Source organism: Chelon labrosus (genome assembly GCF_963514085.1).
Source record: "Chelon labrosus genome assembly, chromosome: 6".
NCBI classification, from domain to species: Eukaryota; Metazoa; Chordata; class Actinopteri; order Mugiliformes; family Mugilidae; genus Chelon; species Chelon labrosus.
Genome location: NC_140342.1, coordinates 8,002,766 through 8,025,023, shown reverse-complemented (window position 1 = coordinate 8,025,023; position 22,258 = coordinate 8,002,766). Strand labels below are relative to the sequence as shown.

General features: G+C 42.8%; 2 protein-coding genes across 5 annotated transcripts; one reads left to right on the top strand and one right to left on the bottom strand.

Annotated features, from left to right (window-relative positions):
* Positions 1–171: 171 nt before the first annotated feature.
* Positions 172–6,648, top strand: LOC311489129 (leucine-rich repeat-containing protein 52-like; the record flags this gene model as incomplete). Its single annotated transcript, XM_084546076.1, has 2 exons — positions 172–820; positions 6,320–6,648. 2 exons carry the CDS (start codon positions 172–174, stop codon positions 6,646–6,648), a joined length of 978 nt encoding a protein of 325 aa, XP_084402202.1.
* A 7,923-nt stretch (positions 6,649–14,571) lies between these two features.
* LOC311489779 (protein zyg-11 homolog) lies at positions 14,572–21,793 on the bottom strand. 4 transcript variants are annotated; one of them, XM_084547042.1, is made up of 14 exons: positions 21,624–21,793; positions 20,951–21,116; positions 19,926–20,725; positions 19,618–19,758; positions 18,413–18,589; positions 18,098–18,162; positions 17,705–17,804; positions 17,411–17,461; positions 16,804–16,968; positions 16,647–16,694; positions 16,227–16,427; positions 16,089–16,141; positions 15,492–15,589; positions 14,572–15,214 (listed from the first exon to the last, which is right to left on the bottom strand). In XM_084547042.1, exons 1-14 carry the CDS (start codon positions 21,624–21,626, stop codon positions 15,033–15,035), a joined length of 2,250 nt encoding a protein of 749 aa, XP_084403168.1. In that variant the 5' UTR covers positions 21,627–21,793; the 3' UTR covers positions 14,572–15,032. The 4 variants fall into 4 exon arrangements, with proteins under 4 accessions (XP_084403168.1, XP_084403170.1, XP_084403169.1 ...); XM_084547044.1 differs by having other exon boundaries at positions 16,332–16,427; XM_084547043.1 differs by having other exon boundaries at positions 16,804–16,965.
* Between the last annotated feature and the right edge of the window lie 465 nt (positions 21,794–22,258).

Genomic DNA, 22,258 nt, shown 5'->3' with positions numbered 1-22,258 from the left:
TGACACGATGAACTGAGACATTACGCGCAAGAGGTTGCCACGGGCGAGCGTTAGGTTTGACCTCGGTGGAAATCATTTCTGGGACAAACATCTTGGCGAGGATGTCTCAATGAAGAATGTGACTGCGTCTGACTCTGTCCAAACGGGGTTGATGAAGCCCTCTGCGGTGTCATGCGTCTTGCCCCGCAGCCAAGCGCGCAACCCTTGCGGCTCATAGTTTTGCTCCTCTTCACTACGGGGGTCATCACATCCCCGGTACTCTCCACTGGCTGCCCGGACAGGTGTGTGTGTGATGACCAGCTAGTAGTCCAGTGCGCTGGGCAGCACCTGACCACCTTCCCAGTCAACTTGCCTCTGGCCACGCGGCAGCTCATCATCTCCAACAACCGGATTGTGGAGCTGCCTCCTCTGGCGCTCAACTACCTCTCCGACTTGGTGTACCTGGACTGCAGCAACAACTCCCTGACGGAGATATCAGAGTCCACGTTTGGGAATCTACGCAAGCTGGCCTATCTGGACCTCTCCTTCAACACACTGACCCGGATCGAGGACAGGACATTCGGGCCTTTGGCGAGCCTGGTGATGCTGAGGATGACGGACAACCCGGGGCTCTCGGAGATTCACCCGGACGCCTTTGCGGAGAACGCGGCCCTTCAGGTGCTCGATGTGAGCCGGAACAACCTGACGGTCTTCAACATCACCTCCATGATCGCTCTGCCCGCCCTGCGCTCGGTGGGGCTCAGCGGGAACCCCTGGAGCTGCGAATGCGAAAACGAGGACCTCTGCTTGTGGGTCCACCTGGAGGGCTTCAAGTTCCAAGGTCCTGTCAATTAACTATTCTATTTTAGTGTACTATCATATAAGGAAATTATCTGAACATTAACCTTTAATCCAAGTCAGTCACATACAAAGACTCCGATATGCTCCAGTTATTAATTATTAGATAATGCCCTGTTACGCAAACGTTTGACCTTTTGCTTGAGGCTCCTTTCAGGAAATGGCCCATTTCCATTGAAAATATGCCTTTTATGTAGGAAAGTTGTGAGTACTTTATATGTCATAAAGGGAAATAGCATGGTGTAGATGCTTTAATTGGAACTTTCTTATACTTGACACCCCTAAAAGGTTGTACCTTGCTCGTCTTTGGTGAACAATTATGCACTCGTGCTTTACATACAGTATATTGTATAAAACACTAATAACATAGTTTTAGGGCTGGCATGAAAACCCAGGGCTAGATGAAACTACTGGGTCTACTGGCAAAAATTATATAGCACACCAAGCACCTATCCAGCCAAGTTCTTCCAACTTTATGAAATGGATAGAATTAGATCTTAATAAATAACAGGCCACATTTCATAATGTTTAGACAAAAGGATAAATCCAAATAATAAAGATCATAAAAGTACAGATTTGAACACAGTTTTTCTAATGTTGTGTTTAATTTCCTGTGTTTTCTCAGAATAAAATTAGCACTGACTAGTTGACAAGGAGCTTCCTGGAATTCCAGGTTCCCGGAACTGTTGCCAATCCAGGCTTGCTTTTGTTTTTCCACCAGCATCACAAAACATCAGCCTGGGTGATTAAGCACCTTTATTTAACACATAAAAGTAAAAAAATAAAAAAATAATAATTTGGCAGCAGTCATACCTAACGAACTGGCAGTGAAAGACTCCCTCAGACCCCTTCAAGGAAAACATGACATCTTTTGAAGCACACGCAGAGGCCTCACTGCTGGATTTCCTTCACGCCATGTGGCATCTGAACTCCCCGCCACGCCTGCAGCTCTGAGCGCGCACACAGTTGATAATCATTGCATGTATAAAGATACGTTGTTGTATGTGTGCCGCATAGACACGTGTGAAACCATGGACGGTTTTATGGGAGTCTGCAAAGTTAACCCCTCTCTCAGCTTTCAGTGCGATGAGACGCAGGTGACAGCAGTGGAGCGTGACAGCATTCAGACTATCAAATGACAAAGGGGGTGAAAGAAGATCGTAGGGAGGGAGCCTCTTGATTTCTCTTCTGGCAACTCTGCTTTCTGCAGTTTTGGAAAGGAAAACAAGACATTCCTTTATCTGGAAATGACTTACCAATCTATATTCTATTTAGCTACTGGGTGCTGTGTTGCAGGTGTGAGTAATGGATCAAAGTTGCACCATCAAATATTGATTCCCTTAAGTTTCATTACTGTTGAGCTGATCGATGCGTCTGATGCTCTATGATCTTTCTTACTTTGAATTATTATGCTCATGCATTGGTATAGATGTGTCACTGTGTAAAAGGGCAGCTGCTATTTATAGTGAGTCTAACTGAGCAAGAAGCCAGTCATAATTCTAACAATATAGCTATAATACAATCGCCACGCTTACTAAAAAGGCATTCCCTGCTTCTCTCTCTCCCTCTCCCACACAAACACACACGCACACACTATAGTTCACCATGGTCCCTGTGAAGCTTAGGCTTAGTCCAAAACGAGTCCTGCAAGAGCTGTCCTATTTTCCTGCTGCTCATCGCCTTTTGTCTAGCTTAATTTGGAGTGGAGCCTCTTCCAGTGACAGCTGCCAGCAAGGGAGAAGGCGGACACATAGATACTCACATTCTCTATATCTCTAAACACACAGTCTGTCCATCTTTTTTTAAAGCACACACCAAACCTCGGCATGTGTGCCTCCATTCGGCATGGTTAAGAGAGCTAAACCATGCCGAATGGAGGCACACATGCACACATACCCGCGTGTACACGCTGACTTATTCGTGCAATTAGACACACAGACGTATAAAGCACACTTGTAGTGCTTGAGGGGGAGAATCAGCAGAATAACAATTCTGGGACGGCTGTTTTTCGGCTGCAAGCTCTGCCTCCGAAGCCTTGTTATTTCTCGTCTGGGTCTCACCTGGTTCATGCGACATGGCTTGCTTGTCTCCACGGTTTAGCAAACACATCAAGAGCAAGCATGCAAGAGAGAGAGAAGGAGGGGAGAGAAATACAGCTTCAGGAAGGAACCAACAGATTCTCCTCTGTCTCGCCTTCCTGGCTAGATTAGCACTCTCTCAGCTGTTATATAAGGGGAGCATCTCGAAATAGAGCAGAGAGTGGATGGGGGAAGGAGAGAGGGAAGCCCTCTTCTTTGATGCCAGTCCCTCCTGGGGGGGGGGGGGGGGTTGAAGCCAGAAGGGTTTCCTTCCTTGCTGTCAGGCGCCTACACATACACGGAGATGAACACGTGCATCCATTAACTGACTCTGAAAGGACTGAGATAGCGGACTGGGAAAAAAAAGTGTTGTGGAGGGGGATTATGCATGCATGTATGCTAAGAACGAGTGTGTGTGTTTGTAATGGCATATTGTGCGAACAGTGTGCAGAAACAGCCTTTGAGGAGATCAGAGTAGACTTTGAATCTCCTGCGGTAGACAGAGCTTAGAGAATCAGACCGCCGTTCTTCAGCTGCATGCTCTTTCTCAGATCTCTGAGCCACGGATGAGCCTCGCTGAAGATACGAGCTGTCAAGTGATTTGATTGACCATCAATCTGAGTCCGTTTTTACACACTACTGCTAAATGTTGCCGCTGAGTGCATGAAAACTACAGAGAATGAGCAGAAATAGTTTGCTAGAAGTGATTGTTAAATCAAAGCATAATTATGTTTTTATGTTATTATCATTGACCCACATTGTGTGGCTCCATTGTAGCTAGATGTATAGATCTTATATTTTGGGCAGCCTTGTGTTCCTTTTTATGGTTTTGAACAGCTAGGCTGGCAACCATCATCTGCACTGACTATACTGGTGCTATGCAGAGGTTTGCAGACCATGTCTACCTGTTGTAGCCTTCCTCTGCCATTAATGTCATAAAATATATGCCACTGTTTGTCCTTTAGTTATGCCCCTGTTGGGGGAAAAGACTGGACAAAGACTTTGTTTTCATGTGTAATAATTTTCTGCCTCTCTTTTGTTTGTGCTTTCTGATTGGGAATGTTTCCTTTCCAGTCCAAGCCGAACTTTCACACAGTCAGCATTTGGCCTACATACAGGCAAAATTCTCTTATGCTTTATCTTATGCTTAAGATTTGAGCTTCTGCCCTGTAGCTCCGTACCCAATGCTGTAGCCTGACGTGCACCTTGACAAAAAGCCACAACAGCTCTTATTGGTCAGAAGTGCATTTCCTCTTCTATGTCTCTCAGTGGCCGGACAAGCACAGAAAATTCACCATTGCTCAGCCTCCTACACATCATCTACATGGACATCTCTCTCTCTCTCTTTTCTGCATTGTAGTCATTTCAGTAAAAGTAACTGCGGCTCCAACTCCAACATGAGCCACTCAGTCCCAGTTGCCATAGTTTGAAGTAAACAGAGAAACTGTGTACTCTGCACGCAAGTATGTCTCAGTAGCCCCCATGTTGGTTGAAATCCCATAATCCTTCACTCTGTGTAGATGAAAAACTATACAAATGTATACAGTAGGAAAGCAAACTTGCCTCAACATTAACAGTTTGGTCATGTTACACTTCTTGCCGTGGATCTATGAGGTTGTATTTAACTTCATTAGAAGCCACTACAGAGCTATCATTCACAAGGTAAAAAGGGAACAAGTTTATAAAATGTAATATCCATGAGTCATTTGAGTAAACATAAAACAAAACTGAAATATCTGAAATATGTTGTGGTATAAAGAGAGCCAAAGCAGCACAGTTTAATCTTTGTGTATTTGTTACGTCCACGTGTGCACAAACCATATTCTCATAGCAAAACACGCCATCAGAAGGGGACTGTGTATTTTGAGGCTGTTGGTGCAGAGATAGGGTTTCAGAAAACTCTTTCCCGTGCAGAAACTTTCAAGTCTTTTGATCTGTCCCAGTGGGAATTCACAAGCTTGGAGAAAACAGAAGCCAATTAAAAAACGGTGGCCGTGTGGAGACGGCAACACTTTGCTGGGTTTCAGTTTGAGCTCGCGGTGACAAAAGGCTCAGCCAGCCTCCAGGATTAGTTTCTGAAAAATGCATCTACTGTCAGCTGCTGCAGAGCCCAGCACCCGTCATGCGGCGTGTTTAATTTTGACTGATGGGCCTTTGAAATGATAGTATATCTAGGCAGGAAGTCAACATTTTTGTTCAGATTTGTAGGTTTCAGCTTAGTCTTAGTTGTAGTCATATCCAATCCAATCCAGTGATGAGGAACCTTATTATCTGTGGTTTCAGGCAGACACAAAGGCCCAAGTCACTCTCTAATCCTGCATAGGGAAAAGGAGTTTGAATAATTCATATTTTCTTCTTCTTCTTTTGTAATTTAATGCGGCATCAACTCTAGACTCTAGAACATGGGGAAGGCGCTCACGCCTCACAGTTTCCTGATAAAGAAGGCAACATCGTTACGCTGGCGCTATTTTTCTGCACTTTGTTTGTTTTTAGTTTTGCTAGGGATATCTTCAGCTCAGTTTGAGGCCATTTACAAATGCAGTGCAAAACGAACTGTAGTAATATGCCTGAATTATTCAACAGTCTTCTCAGTTTAATGCCTTGCGCATAATATTTTTCTCGCTCCGTTACTTTGCATTTTGTTACAACTCTTACGACATCAAAGGAACATTTAAACCATATGCTAATTCATGCGTTTGTGTATGTCCGCTGTGTGTATATAAAGTTATTTAGTGCAAAAGGAGATGAGCGGGTGAATACATTTTGAAGTCCCTGAAAATAAAGTATTTTCTCTATTCTGTCATGAAAGTGAAACAGTGCACCTCAATGGGACACTATTTGAGAAATATGTCCAGGAGTTAGTGGCCAAAGACATATAGTTTTATAATCCCATTTGAATTGAGCCACGGATAACAATTATGTTTATTAGTTTAAAAGTGAGGCATACACACGAAACTAAAAGGCACTTTACTACAGTTAGAACTTACTGTAACTTTCTTGAGAAATATCTCATGTGTAATTCATGGCAAAAATGTTTGTGCGGATCATAATTCAAACGCAGGTCACTGGCAATTTCCTGATGAACTTTTACTTGCTGCTGCCATGTCTGCTAAAAATGTCCCTGACTTGGCTTGATGGCATGAAGAGATGCAAACCCTGCACATTAAGTCCAGAACAAAATGACTCAGCAGCTGAGCGATGCCACTCACGGCCAGCTGACCCGTTTGTATATGTATTATTTGTTTTAACAAGTCTGGACCTTTTTGGGACATTTGAGAAAAGAATGACAGGATTTCTGTCTTTAGTGAAGTTGAGTTTTCCGTATTTTAATAGATGCTGGATTATGGCATTGCCCCGCGATTAATCCTCATCACTCCTGTTCTGCTATGTGTTTTGTTTGACAGACGAGGGCCAGACGGTGTGTGGCTCACCTGCTGACACTCAGGGCCGCCGTCTGGGTGAGATGGGCATCCAGCTACGGACGTTATGTCACCAGACTCTGGGCTCCTGGGACTACCTTTTCTTTGTCGTCATCGGCTTCGTCATCTTTGCTGCCGGCACCGTGTCGGCTTGGCTGATGGGGGTCGTCATGGTGCTCTATGAGCGCTACATCAAGAAGAAAGATGAGCAGGTTGATGTGGACGAGGAGGAGGAAGGCACTGAGACTGGTCGCACATCGAGGGCCAGGGGTGATAACGACAAGGGGAGTTTAAAGACCTCACATACTGTGTAAAAGACTAAATCCCACCCTGCCCGCCATGGATTCCTACAGTGCCTCCTGTCAACTTCCACGACTGTCTGTGAAGTGTAATGAAACTGAGTCTGTTTAAAAGGCTCTGAAACAGGGAGGGCCTTCAGCAGAGATAAGGAATGTCTTTCTACTCGTTTGTAGTGGGCTTCCAGGTGATATAACACACACTGGACCAGAATGGAGGTCTTAGTACTTCAGTAACACATAGATCACATATGCAAATGTATCACTTTGTATGTTATTAATGTCTGTGAGTGAAGAAAGGTCGTGCCTGCTTAAAAAACCCAAACCTTATCAGTGAAGCTGGTTTCCTGGAAGCAGCTAGTCAGCCATGTCCTTAACATATGTGTTGGTTAAGCATTAAGTAGTTTGTGTATTTTGGCCTGCGTTCATTCATTATGTAATGTAATATTTCCTCTTAGATTAGTTCCACAAAAAATAAAGTCATGCCCCTTTTCTGAAAGTTAAAATTTAAGTTAAAATGTTACATTCAGACGAAAGGAATTTGCACAACTGTATTTATCATTTGCACCCGCTAAATTCTTTTTGATCACTGACAGCCACCATACCTGTAAGCGTTGAGATCCATAATGGCGTCTGCTAAATTGTGCATGAACTGCCAGCTGGTTTTAGCAAAAATAGACGGTCTTATTTAAAGTGGCTCTCATATAGCTAGCAGATTGTCAAACTACACTGCTGAACTAGATCTGGAAACGATCAGAATAATTAGTTTTCAAGATTGGGCAAACTTTTAGTCTTTTAAATTTTTTCTCTTTCCACTTTTAAGAACTGAGAGTACCTCAAGATCATTGTGTAGGTTTCAGGAGAACAGTAGAATGATAAAATGCACCGGACTCAGTGTGCGAAGTTTCTTCGAATTACAAATGTTTTTTTAAAACTGCATATGATAAATAAAATAAAGGACTTAGTGTGCTAAGACGTATCTAATCTGATCTAAGATGTACAATGTTTCCTCCCAGTGGCACTAACTGACAAAAGCTAAAACATGCCTCACTCTTAAGGACTCCCTTTTTTCCACCTGGATTTTCTGTCATATCTTTTTCTTTCCTTTACATTGTTACATGCGTCACTAAATATTCCCATTATGTTATTATTATTACTGTTAAATTCTCTAAGTAGAAATATGTTTGCTGCTGGATGCAGGTGTTTCATGTATGAAAGAGAACTGAATACGAGACTGGCCCCAAAAATGTTTTACCTTCCAGGTTTACTTCCCGCCCTTCCCATGGGTTCATGGTTAACTGATAGATAGAAGTTAAATTATAATGACTTAATGAAACTTTTGTAGCTGGGTTGATTAAAAACCCATAATAAGAAGAATAAAAATCAACCTTAATAACCGTTGAAGGTGTACCTTTAAGCGTTTCACAGGCGCCTCTTGTTCACATGGGGCAAAGCTTTTTGTGCTGCGGAGGATTTCTTTCACTGCAATACTACTGGAAAATATTTGCAGCAACACTGAGTGATGGCCCTTTATGCAGCTCTCTTAATAAGCCCATGGGTTGTTTGATTAGTCATGTTTTTTACCATGAAAAAAGTTGAAATTTAGCAAAACTTCTTAGTGAATTAATCCATCTTAAGATAGTGACAAGCTAAACAACTTTTCTAACCTGAAAACTGGTTATTAGACCATTAGATCTGTGAAAACTGCCCCTAAGTGGTGATTACCATAGTGAATGTGTTTACTTTTTGACATGTCTGGCAACTATTTGCTGCAATATCCAGTAGAAATCACTGTTGGGATTGGGATTGCTAAAACCTTTGAAAACCAATATCCGTTATAGGTGGGTTTTACACCACTTAACTGGACAAGATAACCAGCTTCTAGACAATTCTAACATAGTTTTCATAGCATTGGTGGCACTTTGACAAGTCTCATAGTGGCACTAATCAGACTAGAAGAAGTGTGGCTATGTAAAATTAAACATGTTTTGTTGTCATTTTGCCCACAGGCATGGAAGGAGAGGATGAACTGCTTTTATGCAATGCATTTGTATCATTGTACTATGAATAAATGTGCGCACGCGCTTGCACACAACATGGAGTTTGTCTAAGCTTTTGCGCATTTGAGTGTGTTAGTCTGCTGGTGTGTGGTTTCGTACATCTTCCCCTCAGTTATAAGCCCAGAAATTAAATATAAGTACATGGTTCTACAGTGTTTTTAAAAGCTGAGAGAAGCAGCGTGTGCTAGCTGCTGAGGTCTGATTTGGCAGTGGGCCCCACTCTGGATGGCAAGTGAACAGGACACTTTGATAAATGATGCTCCATCTCCTTCATCTGCTTCATCCTCTCTTTGTTGGGTAACTAATTTGAGTGCAGTGTCCTGTCTGTTTCCGCATGGTCTGCTGATGCGCCAAAAAGCCTTATGAGGTGTTTACAGGCTTTGAGGACGACACATTTAGATCATCCCAGAAGGAAACAGTTCTGCAGTGAATAGGGCAGCTAACTCTGTGCAGAAAGACGAAAAAAGAAAAGCCTTCAGCCAATAGTATGTTTCCGTCCTCCATCCAGTGTGTATTCTGTTTATCTAATGAATTTTCTTGAACAGACTTTTGTGGGACCAGAGAAGGAAGGATTTCTTTCAAAATACATGAACCAGCATTTTTCCTTTGTTTTATGTTCAGTAGTTTATGCTCGAAGCTGATATCTTGCAGATGCGGCAGTGTGTTGGAACTGGCTTATGTCACAGAAGACCTTTTATCAGGTGTAAATAATGCAATGAGTGGCTGAATTACATTTAGCAGCTTAAGTGTGTGCAAGTTTGTCCTGCTATTGTCCATGTTGGCACACCTATAAACTCTCACGGGTTACTGGATTGACTTGAAGAGAACAGAAGCATTGTGAGTGGTATTAGTAACACCTGTGCTTCATGGGTCTGCTGTTAAAACGCCCAATCTGTTTTTGTTTCACAGCTTTGCATATTAACAGTTGGGCTGTGCACACCAGGTTGTGGGAAGCAGGACAGTAATGGTGCTAGCTAATGTAATTCTGGAGGACTGGATTATTGGCATTGGCAAGCATTAGGTAGTCAAGTGCTGGTGAAGACAGAGGAGTGCTCTCTGCACAGTCTGTTGCCGTCCTGTAGCGCGATCAGCATCACGACGGAGGAACCTTTCCTCACACATTTACTGGCGCTTGTATTTTGTGGACGTGAACAAAATCTATCTGATGAAGCAACAGAAGCTCAGTAATTGAACAGCACTAGTGAGTTAGACGTTGCTCTATTAACCTTTAGTTTTACCCACTAATGCGTTTTCGCTTCCTCTCCTTCCTTATATAAGGGAGTGATCCTGACTCATAGCAGTATGTACCAGTCCAAACATAATGGCATAAGTAACTGGATGCCTAAAGTCTCAATCCAAGACAGTGGCCTATGTACTGTACCAGTAGGTAGCCTATTTAAGAAGTGCACTGATATGTCTCTGAGCATTTCAGCTGTTTTTCCTGGACCTGTGTGTACTATTTGCATGGGTTTCTCTAGACAAAATGCATTGCATAACGTGCGTGTCTATTAGGATGTTTGGACTAAACTTACATACACTACATTCACATATGTGACAGTTTCAACTGTGAGGACGTATTGCATTCTGCCAAGCACACTGATTAGGCCGTGCGATGCCACAGGCAAGGGTGAGGGAGCAGACTGGAAATAGGATGGTTGGTTGCCCTACTTCGTGTTAGCACAGTGACACACATGAAATGACAACGAATGCTCACGTCCCCCCTTCTTAAAGAATAACGCAACACACTTGTTTGGTTTTGAATTTTTGCATTGCCTCCATATGGACAGTATTGAGGCGAATGTGCTGAATTTCAATAATACACTAAGTGGATGAACAGAATTTCAACATACCCCACTCTTTACACCCCCACACTCGCCTCATATTTAGGCACACGTACGGATGTGTGTTGATACGCAGAGACCAGACCATCATTTCTGCCTCCAACATGAATCACCTCTGGGTGAAACATACTGAGTAACAGCTCAGGAGGACTCTCGCTAACACTGCTTTACTGGCACTAACCAGATCAGCATCAGCATCAGAGCACCATCAAAACTCTAAATCTAAAATGTGAAACGATTGTGTTTTTTGCTTTTATTCTGTGAGTGAGAAAAATGATGCAATGTTGGTATACTAAAAATGGAACCAATAGCCAATTAGCTTAGCATAGCATAGCATAAAGAGAAGGGAAACAGCTTGACAAGCAAACATTAAAAAGATGGCAAATCTGCCTCACAGACATAGACTGTACGTATGGATTTGTATATACAGTATAACATACATAGATACCACACATTTTAGATTTATTTTGTACACACTAAACCAATATACTCATTGCTATATACTCACTGACACTGACCATTCATGTGGATGTTACTTAGACATGTACCACCCACCTAGACTAGACCAGGTACCCCCATCCCATTGCAATGACACTCCTTGATGGCAGCAGCCATCCCCAGCAGGATGCAGCCTGACACAGAAACACAAAAACGGTTTATAGGAACAACTCAAAAAAACATGAAGAACAGCACAAGGTGTTGACCTGGCCTCCAAATTCACTAGATCCCAAACTGATCAAGTATCTGTGGGATGATCCACAGAGGCCCCTCCCCTCAACCCATAGGAACCAAAGGCCCCCACTAACAACATTGTGTAGCCAGACACCACAGGACACCATCAGAAGGCCCATGTCCATTCTCTGATGAGTCACAACTGTTTTGGAGGCACAAGGGAGACCTACATATTATTAGGAAGGTCGTCATAATGTTATGCCTGATGTATAGCATGCAGCAGCTTGTGCTGCATCTGTTTCCTCCTTTCTTAGTTAAGTGGCCCCATGCTGTAGCGTCGTATGCAATCGCATGTGGTAGAATCTTCTTATGTAACTGTTGGCAAAAAGGCAAATATGTGTATTTCCCCAAAATGTTAAACTGTGGTTGTGAGATGACAAATAGTGACACTTAAGGGAATACTATAGTAGAGCTTAAGAATGGCCTTTTGTTTTCATCTCCATATCCCATCATTCACCAGCACAAGCCGAGGTAGTGGTCGGGATGAGCTTGAGGACAGAGATGCACTCAGCTGGCTATGGTCAAAGCACAGCTGTGACTGTGTGACAAGGAAACGCACACAGCTTATTGGATTCAGAAGCCCCTACAACCCCGTTTCCTGCCTGCAGTTGCTCCACTTTTTTTTTTTTTTTTTTGCACCATTGTATGAATCCACTGAGCCGAAGGCAAACTGGCTACTGTAAAATGCCCGCAGATGGGAGATGTGACATCAAGTAAGAGCGGCTCTAACCGACCGTAATAGCCCTCTGACACTTCTACTTCCAAACATGCTCGCTCACACACACACACACACACGCACACATATAAATATATACACACAAAACAGGAAGACAAATCCTTCAGTCATGGAGCTGTGGAATGACTTACATTAAAAGTGGAGAGGAGGGATCTATTCCCAATGACTGATGCATGGAAACTGGCTTCCCGTGTTTCAGTTATTTCATGAAAATTTCATCATTAGTCATCGCCACATACGGATGGCAGCACCAAATTACTGTCAGACGACTCTGAGCTAAGATGGAACGAAACATGGCCTGGAACAGGAAAAAAAAAAAAAAAAAAAGTGCTGTAACTTATATTAAGTTAAATGTGTTCTTGTACTTACATTTGCAGAAAGAGTGTATAATGAGCACTGCTGTTTTATTCTCTCATTTGTTTTGGTAATTTGTCATCTAGTTTCATTTCACCAAGATGAAGTGCTGAGAGAGGGAGAGGGGTAATGACAAAAAAAAAAAAAAAAACTGGATTCCATTACAGGCCAAAAAACTGTTTTTCCAGTTTCCCCTCCCTTTCTTTTCCTTTTTCCTCCACTGTCATCACATTGCATTACCATCACACATTATTTATCATGTGGGTTTCATAGAAAACAACTGAAGTTATTGTGTTTAACCCTGTGTATGTTTTCTATTAGATCTGATACTGACAAGTACCAGTCAGCCCTCCTCAGGGAAAGCGGCTATGGATTGATGGTAAAGAGTAAACCCCTGTCTCCACATGGAAGAGGGGAGCGCGGCCCTACTGCTGTTACATGCCACCAGGCTCAGGGGCCTGCCAACCCTGCATCCTTCCCCAGCAATAAAAGGTCATTCGAGAGGAGATGGTGTGTCCTTTTGTGCGTCACAGTTCTGCCTGGAGAAGTGTTTCTTCTTTATTTGTTCTTTTCTTTTTTTGCTTCATCTCGTTGTTCAACCTCTACTCTCTGAACGCGCTTCTTCCCTCCTTTCCTTCGAGGATGTATCTAGGTTCGCCTGTGCCTGATTAAGCTACCCGAGTCAAAAATCTGCGCACAGGCGCCCAAACGCATGCACGTTCACAGCTGGAGATGTGTTGCCTTGTGCGTTTGCATGATCTGGGCGCCCAGACCAGTTCACAGTTGTGTTAATCCAACAGAGCTGGCTGCACGAGTGAGATAACGAGATGCTTACTCACACTAAGCTCCAACTCAAAAGCAGCACAGAGATATTTCAGACCGAGACAGGGGATCTGCAAATTGGTCTGTGGTATTTTTTGCCCAAACAATCGTGGAACATGAAAGGGGCTTTAATTTCCCACTATTCCCTTTATCGCCAGCGAGTCTCTCTGTAGCCCTCCCTTGCTTGATTTATTAAAGATATTTTGGGCCATAAGTCCTATTTTTGAACCTGTCATTTTCCCCAAAGACATGTCTGTTTCTAGTTTTTTTCTTCCAAGCGCCAATCCTTCTGATCTCTAGTCTGACATTTTGTTTGTGCACTTTGCTTTGCCAAGAGTTGCTGAGTAGATCAGAGCCACACTGGTGCCGTGAGAAGCTACCATCATCAACAGCTTGGCACAAATAGTTATTGTCTGTTTGCTCATAAACAAACCCTGCTCCTAAGATAGTCCGACCCATAACCATGCTTTCAACATTTTAACAATTTTGGTAGCTACACATTTTTGTGAGCTTCAGAGGTGCAGGAAAACAGATTTTAGCCTATCAAAGCCTACCTACAACGATCTTCTCATTTAACTCTCAGAAGTGAATCAGCACATGTTCAGAAATGTTGGAACATGTGCTCTTGCCTTGTTGTTTTTCCTCCCTGGTCTATTTGATAGTCTGTCTCTCATGTGTCACTTGAATATTGATAAGCTCTTTGAGCCGCAGACAGGAACTTAAGACCTGATTAACGCAATGCACACCACTATTACCCTTTGGCTCCTCTGTTCATTTTACCTCTTCCACATGCTATCTTTTCCATGTGCACGGCCCCGGGAAAGCAGGGCTGTTTTCTCACACTCCTCACTGACTTGAACCTCTCATGGAAACATCACACCATGTTCGCTGTTGGGCACTTGACCTTTAATCCTACAGGACTGCCATGGTGAGTTTGAAGTTTAAGGTGGGGTTGAACTGCTGTTAAATGCTGACCCTGCATCAGCTTCCGTTGCTCTTTTTCGAACATATAGATTACCACTGTGGCTAAATTGGCTCAGTCACAAACATACAGTCATACTCGGTTTAACAGAGCTTTTGATATCAAAAAAAGAAAAGGTGAATCCAGGGAATTTGACGTTTAAAAGTTGAAGATGGTGGTACGAGTCAAATATTCATGTGGGCTTGTTAATCCACTTTTCAGAGGGAATTATTAATAGGGCAACTTATAATAGACGCCTAGATGCCTGTGAGCAGCTCTGTCTTCCAGATGCATTACATAAAATATAATGAATTCAGCAACGAGGATACCACAGGGAGAGAGTGTGAGAGAGAGCAAGGGAGGCAGAAGAGAGGAGAGGAGAGGGCTGTGTAATAATCCCTCAGTAGAGACAGAAAAACAGCAGATTCAGGCTGCTTTGGTATCTTGTCATTTATCACCCGATCTTCAGTTTATACATCTAGTTACTTAAAATTTTACACAAACATGTCTTCAGGGCAAAACAGTGCCAGAGCTACGGGGCTAAAGCACCCTCTAGTGACACCTTTTGGAAATATGCATGCTTTCTGAAGCTGCAGTTTGTTTGGAATATTCAGGCATTTTTAAGTAGCAATCTCAAAATAGTGCTAAGTAAATATTAATTAGGACATTCAGTACTATTTGACTTAAAAGCAGATAAGACAGATTTTCATAACTAGTATTCATACTCCAGATAAAATATACAGTATATAGTACACAATTTATTCTATTAAGGGTTCACGTGTAATGTCTGCACTGTAATACTGCCTCTCTGCTGTATCTCCAAACCTGTATCTAGCATATTTTAGACACAGCTCAAACACACTGAATCAAATAGAATCTGTTTCTTCCCACTTTTGTCAGGAGTTTCGAGGCTCTGTCTGGTTGCTGAACGCTCCCGTTTGACACTGGTGTCGCTCCAGCAGGCGCAATATGCTGTCTGTTAGTCCTTTGATGTCGCTGTGTGTGCCAGGATGTGCAGCCAAAGCTTTCAGAAGTTCAGTCAGGCCCTCCTTCTCCAGCATGCCGCTGTAATGGGAAGCTAGAGGATGGAGGGGAGAGGAAGTGATGAGAAGAAGATGAGAGAGGAACGGAGTATAAGTCCCAACACAACTTGACTATTAATAAAACAGACACCTAATGGATTGATTCAACGTTACGTAAGATGCAGTATTTTTTGCCATATAATGTACAATATATAAAATAACTTAAAAAAGAGTCACAGCCAGCTCTGTTTTGCATTTAAGATGCTACTGTGATATGCATACATTAACTGCTAGGTACACTCCTGAGCTCCCCATAGAGTTTGTCTGTCTTACTGTTTTGACTGCAGACCAGATGTATGGCCCAGACTGCCCACAGCTGCACTCCTGAGGGCTGACAAGTCTGAAGCAGAGGGCAAAACGGACGGAACGACCTGAAATGTGGACACATAACAAAACAGTGTGCTAAGATTAATGAGTGTACTTTTAATTAATTGGGGGGGTTCCAGCATATTTTATTTGGACCAGATGGTCAAGTTTCTTCTGCACCAATGCAACCCAGGCTATTTTAGCTAGATTTTCTTTTAAATAGGTTTTCTTGTGATTGTCTGAGCTTACTCTTCCACTAGTGACAGCATTCCTTGTTATTACGCCTCTCATCAGATATCTAAATAAACAGTTCTATTAAATGTACAGTGCATGACGTTTCAAAACAAGAATGTGTTACATACATTAATTCAGCAAGAACTGTGCAAAGTGTTATGTAAGGGTGTTACAGAGCCGACTGTAGGATGTGCAGTGGATGGGAAACAATTTAAATAAAGTCTTATGCAACATGTAGTTTATATTTAATATTGAACTGAGCAGATTGAGGCATTGACAGTGACTCTAGAAATCTTTGTTTTTGCACTGTCCAGTTCTCTGTTCTCTCACCTGTAAGACACCATTTCTCTCTCAAGGTGGGTCCATGTTATTATGGAATCATGCTGCAGAGAAAGGAAGGCCCAGAGACATGAGGCAAATGTAGATTTTAATGATTACTACATGAAAACCTACATCCAAAGTACGCACCAGCTGCTTCAGTATGGTGCTTCGGAGCTCGTCGTCCAGGGTCCAGGCTTCTGCTCTGGAAGTGAGGTGCGCAAGAATCCCCCCCGCAAAGTAACGGACCCCTACCTCCACATGAGAGTCCTGCAGGAGATTGAGGATGTGCTCCAAAAGGTCCTCCTCCATCAGATCAGACTGTAACTCCTCCACTTCTGCGATGTTGTTCTGCACCAAATTAATTCAGTGTTCATTTTTAATATCAGTTGGATACATGAATATTATCTGACAGAAGCCCCAAATTAAAATAAGGCCCTGAATGTGAAAAATGTAAAACAAAAATTTGAATAGAGAATCTCATGCAGACTATGACAAGATGAGCATGCAGTGCATTGGCGCACCCAATGAAAAAGATACAACACATTTCCAGGTATTAACTGTACCCACCAGTAGGCCAAGAACTTTCTGCTGCACTGAAGGTTCAGTGTAGTAGGACTGCAATTCGGGAAAACAAGGACAAATTTTTTTTTATTTATATTCGTCATTTTCTTTTCTTTGAGGATACAGTTCTGCATTAATGTGTCTTTCAGTGCAGCTCTCCTACCTCAAGAACCTCCTCGTACAGCTCCAGGCCCTGGCACTCGATGAAGTTGCGGGACGCTGTGGGCATCTCATCCGTCAGGTTCCAAAGAGCACTCAGTGCAAACTTCAAAGTGGAGTCTACCACTCCCACCATGGCTTTCTGCTGCACAATAGCCAGCAGCTGCTGCTAGACAGAAACCACAAGAAGACACAGGGGGATGACAAAGACGGATGGTGGGAAAGACAGAAAAAAATTATATTCATTTTGTAAAGAGAAATATCAAGAACATCCTCTAGCAGGAAGATGTGAGGAACTGACTGCAATTTGCATTTGTTGGATAAAATCATTACTTGTTAAAATGTGGCATTAAACAAACAATTAGAGAAGATAATTCAAGTGAAGAAAGAAGCTTGGTTACATGGACAAAAGGAGGTGACTGAATAATGGAGTTAGAGTAAACTGAGAAGGACATGTGTATACAGTAAGTAATGGAAAATAAGCAGGTGAGAAAGATGAAGAGAGGCAGAGGGGGAGAGAACTAGAAATAACACTCATGCACACTGTATCTGGTGTTAAGTCGGGGACGTTGTGTAAGTTTGAAACTAAATACCCTGAAAGTGTTAATTACCTTCATAATAAAGACGTCCTTGCTGAGCTGTGCAGTCTCCTCTGTGGACAACTGCATATAGAACAAACAGATGAATGCTTCTTTGAGTTTCAGCCATTCTCTTAAATGTCAAACTGGAACTGGAACTGGAAGAATGCTTGTACCCCACAGGGAAATTGACCACATTTAACTGGACTAAATGAAAGCACCAAGCTGGTTGTTGAAACAAGCGTCACAGATGTGCAGGCTAACTAACAGGTGCCATACTATTTTCCAGCAACAGACTAATGCACAGTAAGTAAGCAGAGTTTTGACCTTCGCCACCAGAATGGAGATGACAGCCACAGCCATCCTCTGAAGGGTCGGATCCTCGTGGCTGCTCAGCCAGTTAATCACCAGCATGGCTGCTACATACCTGAACCGTGATCACGGCATAGATATGAGAGAAAACACAGAATTACAAAAAACATACCAGCGATACACCGACAAACCATGGGAAAATATGAGTTCAGTTCTGCATTTTAACATCTGGAAGAACTATGTCTCTTGGCAGTTACATTTCAAGACAAAATATATTTCAGCTGGATCCCGATTTGTTGGAAAAACACCAGGGTGCCACTTTATGAATGATTCCTGATTACTTTGGCTACTGTGATGACATGGGCACAGAACTCATATTACAGCTGGGGTAAAAAAAAAAAAACTAACTTGTCAAAAGGAACATCTTGAAGGATGTAGTCACTGCAGAGTGCCAGCAGACAATTCTTCTGCACCTGGAGAGGTGGAAAGTTTATAAATTGAAGAAATATACAAATGTAAGAAAATATATTGATGCATAAGAGTACATAAGCAACTACAAATACTGTCTTAACAAGGCAGGAAAGAAGCGTTAATCCAGCAAATATTAGGTCAGAAACTCATGAATGACAAGCCAGCTGGCAGAAACAAATTCTGTGCCAGTGTTTGCTGCTACATGATATGGTATTATATATGAAATCTGAGACTATGAGCATATCCCCTGACCTGCTGGTGGTTGGGGAAGGTCTTCATGGAGTACAACAGCTGGGTGACAGTGGAGCTGAGCAGGCTGACAGGCATGGACTCTGCCAGATCCTGGGTGGTCAGGCTGAACACACAAGCTGTGGCCACTAGGTGGATGTGCAGGGAGGTGGGGTGACTCTGCATCCCACTCACCACCAGCTACAGGGAACAAGGAGTCCATGATTTAATCACACGTGCCTCGTGATTAGATAACAGTTCGTGTCACTGTCTGTACTGGGCTACTAAAATTTAAATTGTGTTAGTTTAGAACCTTCTCCTGTGTCAAAAAGTACCCGCCAAGCCAGCTGTGAGGTTGAATTGTACTATTTATCTGTGAGGCTGTACTAGAAACCTCTCCCCAGTCACATTTAAATACAATAATTAGAATATCAGGTGACAAGATATTTGAACTGCAGCTGTAGTCTGTGTTCAAACTGAGCAAAAGCAAATTGGTTTAAAATAGAAGAAAACCAACAACCAGTTTCCCAGGCATTACATTTTGCTTTATGGTGTTGCGTATTTTTGAGTTTTTCTGTACATCTTCAATCTTCTGGCTAGGTCTCGATTGAAAAGGAAACCCTAATTGAAGAAGAATTAACCCACAGGTTAAAAGTACAGCACCTCATCTCAGCATAAGTGAAGATATTGTGCAACACTGGACAACATCACGGTTTACAGACAGGGTTAACTTTGTGTGCACCAAGACAGGCACAACTCCATATGATTCAACTTGAAACAAAGAGGTTTAAACACTCTGGCTAAACCGGGGCCTTATTTATAACCTGTGTTGCTATCTGGTGATGACTGTTGATCAATTCCACATTGTTGTAGATAATAGTTATGAATCTTATTGTTAAACTAACAAGTGGGAAACCACAGAATTACGATACGGTCGTAGTGAACCAAATAATGAGATAAGAAATATGGGCTTTAACTAAAATTATGTGTTATCATTAATGATTCCGATATTAATGAATTAACTGTTTAGTCAGTAAAATGAAGCTTACAGTGGCGTCTTCGACTTTTTGCTTGTTTTGCCCCACGTAACATTAAGATATTACACCTAATTTATTATCTGACAAAGCATATTCTCACATCTGAGACGCTGACACATAATGCTTGAAAAATGACTGACGATTTTCCCCTTAAATATTCAGTTAACGGCCAAATCATTCAAATAACAACACCTTGAGCACGTCTGGTTGTGGTTTGTCAGTGTCAGTGGTTAGATTGTAGAGATGGACCAGGGCCTCCCGGATGAAACACTCCCGGTCTCTGTACCTTTTGAGGGCCTCACACAGCTGGTTCTCATTAACCTCTCCAGTTACCTAAACACAAAGCGCATCAGTGGCGTCAGTGAGACAGGAAATGCAGGAGGCATAATTAGTAATTATACATATGGAGCCTCAAGTCAGAGACAAATGGGAAACTTAGGCAAGAATCAAGCTCATGTTTTAACCAGCCATCTTGTTTTCTGGTGTCTTGACATCCTTACTTTTAGGTTTTTCCGTGAGGTAAGGATGTCACAGGAGCTAACCCCAGTGGCCAACAAGCCCAAGAAGACCAGTCCACTCCTGGATTCCACAAAGGATCTGATTGCAGCTTCAGTGATTCTCTTACGTCCAGAGATGTCTAAAGAAACAAGTGAAGGGAGGAGCTGAGGACTCCCCTCCAGAAGCTGTCGGACTGTCTCATCTCCATCTCTTCCATCACTGTCATCCGCAGCAAAATGATCATCTGAAAAGTCAAGATGCCTGAGAGCACTGAGTTGGCTGAAGACAAAAAGCAGCTGGGCAGGCGACATATCTAGCTGCCGCAGCCTATGGGCAATTAAGGATCTCAGTGTGTTTTTGCACTCAAGGAGTACAGTAAGCTTTGAGATTGTGGTGCAGGAGATATCCAGATTCTCCAGGTGAGGGAGAGTGCAGATGTCCTCAAGGACAGCATCATTTAGGTCTGTGTTGGCAAGGTTGAGCGTCCTAAGACCCTGCAGGGAGCTGAAGCCAACACGGACTCCGGGGTCCTCCTCCAGAGACTCCCAGCCTAGGAGTAAACCATTGAGGGACAACCTCTGCAGGCTAGACCTGCACCCTGGGTTGGAGGCCAGGCCAGAGACAATGTTTGCCCCTGTTAGACCCCCAAAGACAAAGGAGGCATCTAGTTCCAGGAGCCGGTGTGGGCAGAGGGCCAAGCGGAAAGCTTCTGCAGACACTTGACAGCAGCGGATGGAGGCTCGACGCAAACGGAGCTCTTCACAGTTTCGGAAAATCCCAACAGTTGTATCGTTCAGTATTCCTTTTAGGAAGAAGCAAAAGGAGGAATGTTTTAGGGAATACAACATCCTAGTACGTTAACTATGATTATAGGGTCACTTTCATAAAGGATACACACTTAACATCACCTCACAGATATGTAACATTTTCTTTAACGTTCTTTCTTCAGCTTGGCAACGGGCTCCCATCACTTAGCTACAGCTGCCCGCAGTTGCTGACAAGGACGTCTTTGTACAATTCGACTTACCTTTAGTTGCCATCTTATGCAGCAGCTGGTCAGCCATTTCCTGTGGGAAGAGCGGGGCCCAGATGAGGCTCATGGAGCCGTCTGCTCGCATGCTGCACAGAGCGTCCAAGCTGCAGCACACCTGGGCCAAGCAGAGGTCGCACAGCGGCTGGGGCCCTTCAGCATCCTGCAACACGGAGGCAACAGGGGGCACAAACGCATATTGGAAAGCTTTGCTTATCCAGAATAGAGAATTTACTCCATTATATAGGCTACTAATTTGTTTGAAACAGCCCTTTTAAAATATCTTTATATCAGTATAAATAAATGTGTGTTGTACAGGTCAAACATGTTTGAGACGTTTCTGTTTAATGTGTTAGTGTTAGTCCACACTGAAACTATTTATCATGCACATATAGAGCCAGACAGGTGTCTCTCAGGCGTCTTCCTCGGGGCTCAAGAGACACAGGATCTCTAACGCAGCAGGAGTCTAATTTTATCCACCGACAGTTGAGGCACCGCATACAAGTAAAGCCCGTTTAAATCACCTAATCCGGCAGGTCTCAGTGGGGCAAAGTGGACAAAAGCAACCGGTCCTACAGGCTATAACTAAATGTTTGTCACCGAGGCAAAGCGCGCGAAAATAAAACCATGGCAACATACACTACACACAAGGGAAGGGGGTCAAACTCACCATGCTCAAAAAAGTAAAAAGTCGACAGGAAAATAGAAAAAAAGCAACGACAACGCGACGTTTAACATCCTTTCAAGTGAGCACACCTCATTGTTAATATTAATACTGTGTTTATGTCTCACTTTCTTCCCTGCAGATGACAGAAAATAAATAAATCTTCTCTGTTTTGATTAAAGTCGCAGCTGTTGACCGTCGCGTGTCCGCTGTCACTGTCGCGCTTGCTATTGGTCAGCCGGGATGACGTCACCCGTCAAGCGCCAGAGTTCAAGAAATTAATAATAAAAAAAAACAACTAAATAAATGAATTAATAAATAAAATCAATTAAAGCTCAGTTCAATCTGAGCTAATCTATCTATCTATCTATCTATCTATCTATCTATCTATCTATCTAAGGATTAAATATGACTTTTATCCAAATTGGAAACAGCATGCTGGAAAACAAAAATAATATTTGGAAAGGTGAAATTAGGTAGTAAAGAGGTTTAGCCACAAGGAGGGGCTCACACAGAAAGAGAGGGGTTATAGTATTTAACAAGACTGACAGATTAAGGTCCTTGTAATGAAAAGGGAATGTCCCCATACTGAGCAACTAATCCCTGAAAACAAAGGCCCTACTTCATTCTGTGCATACATG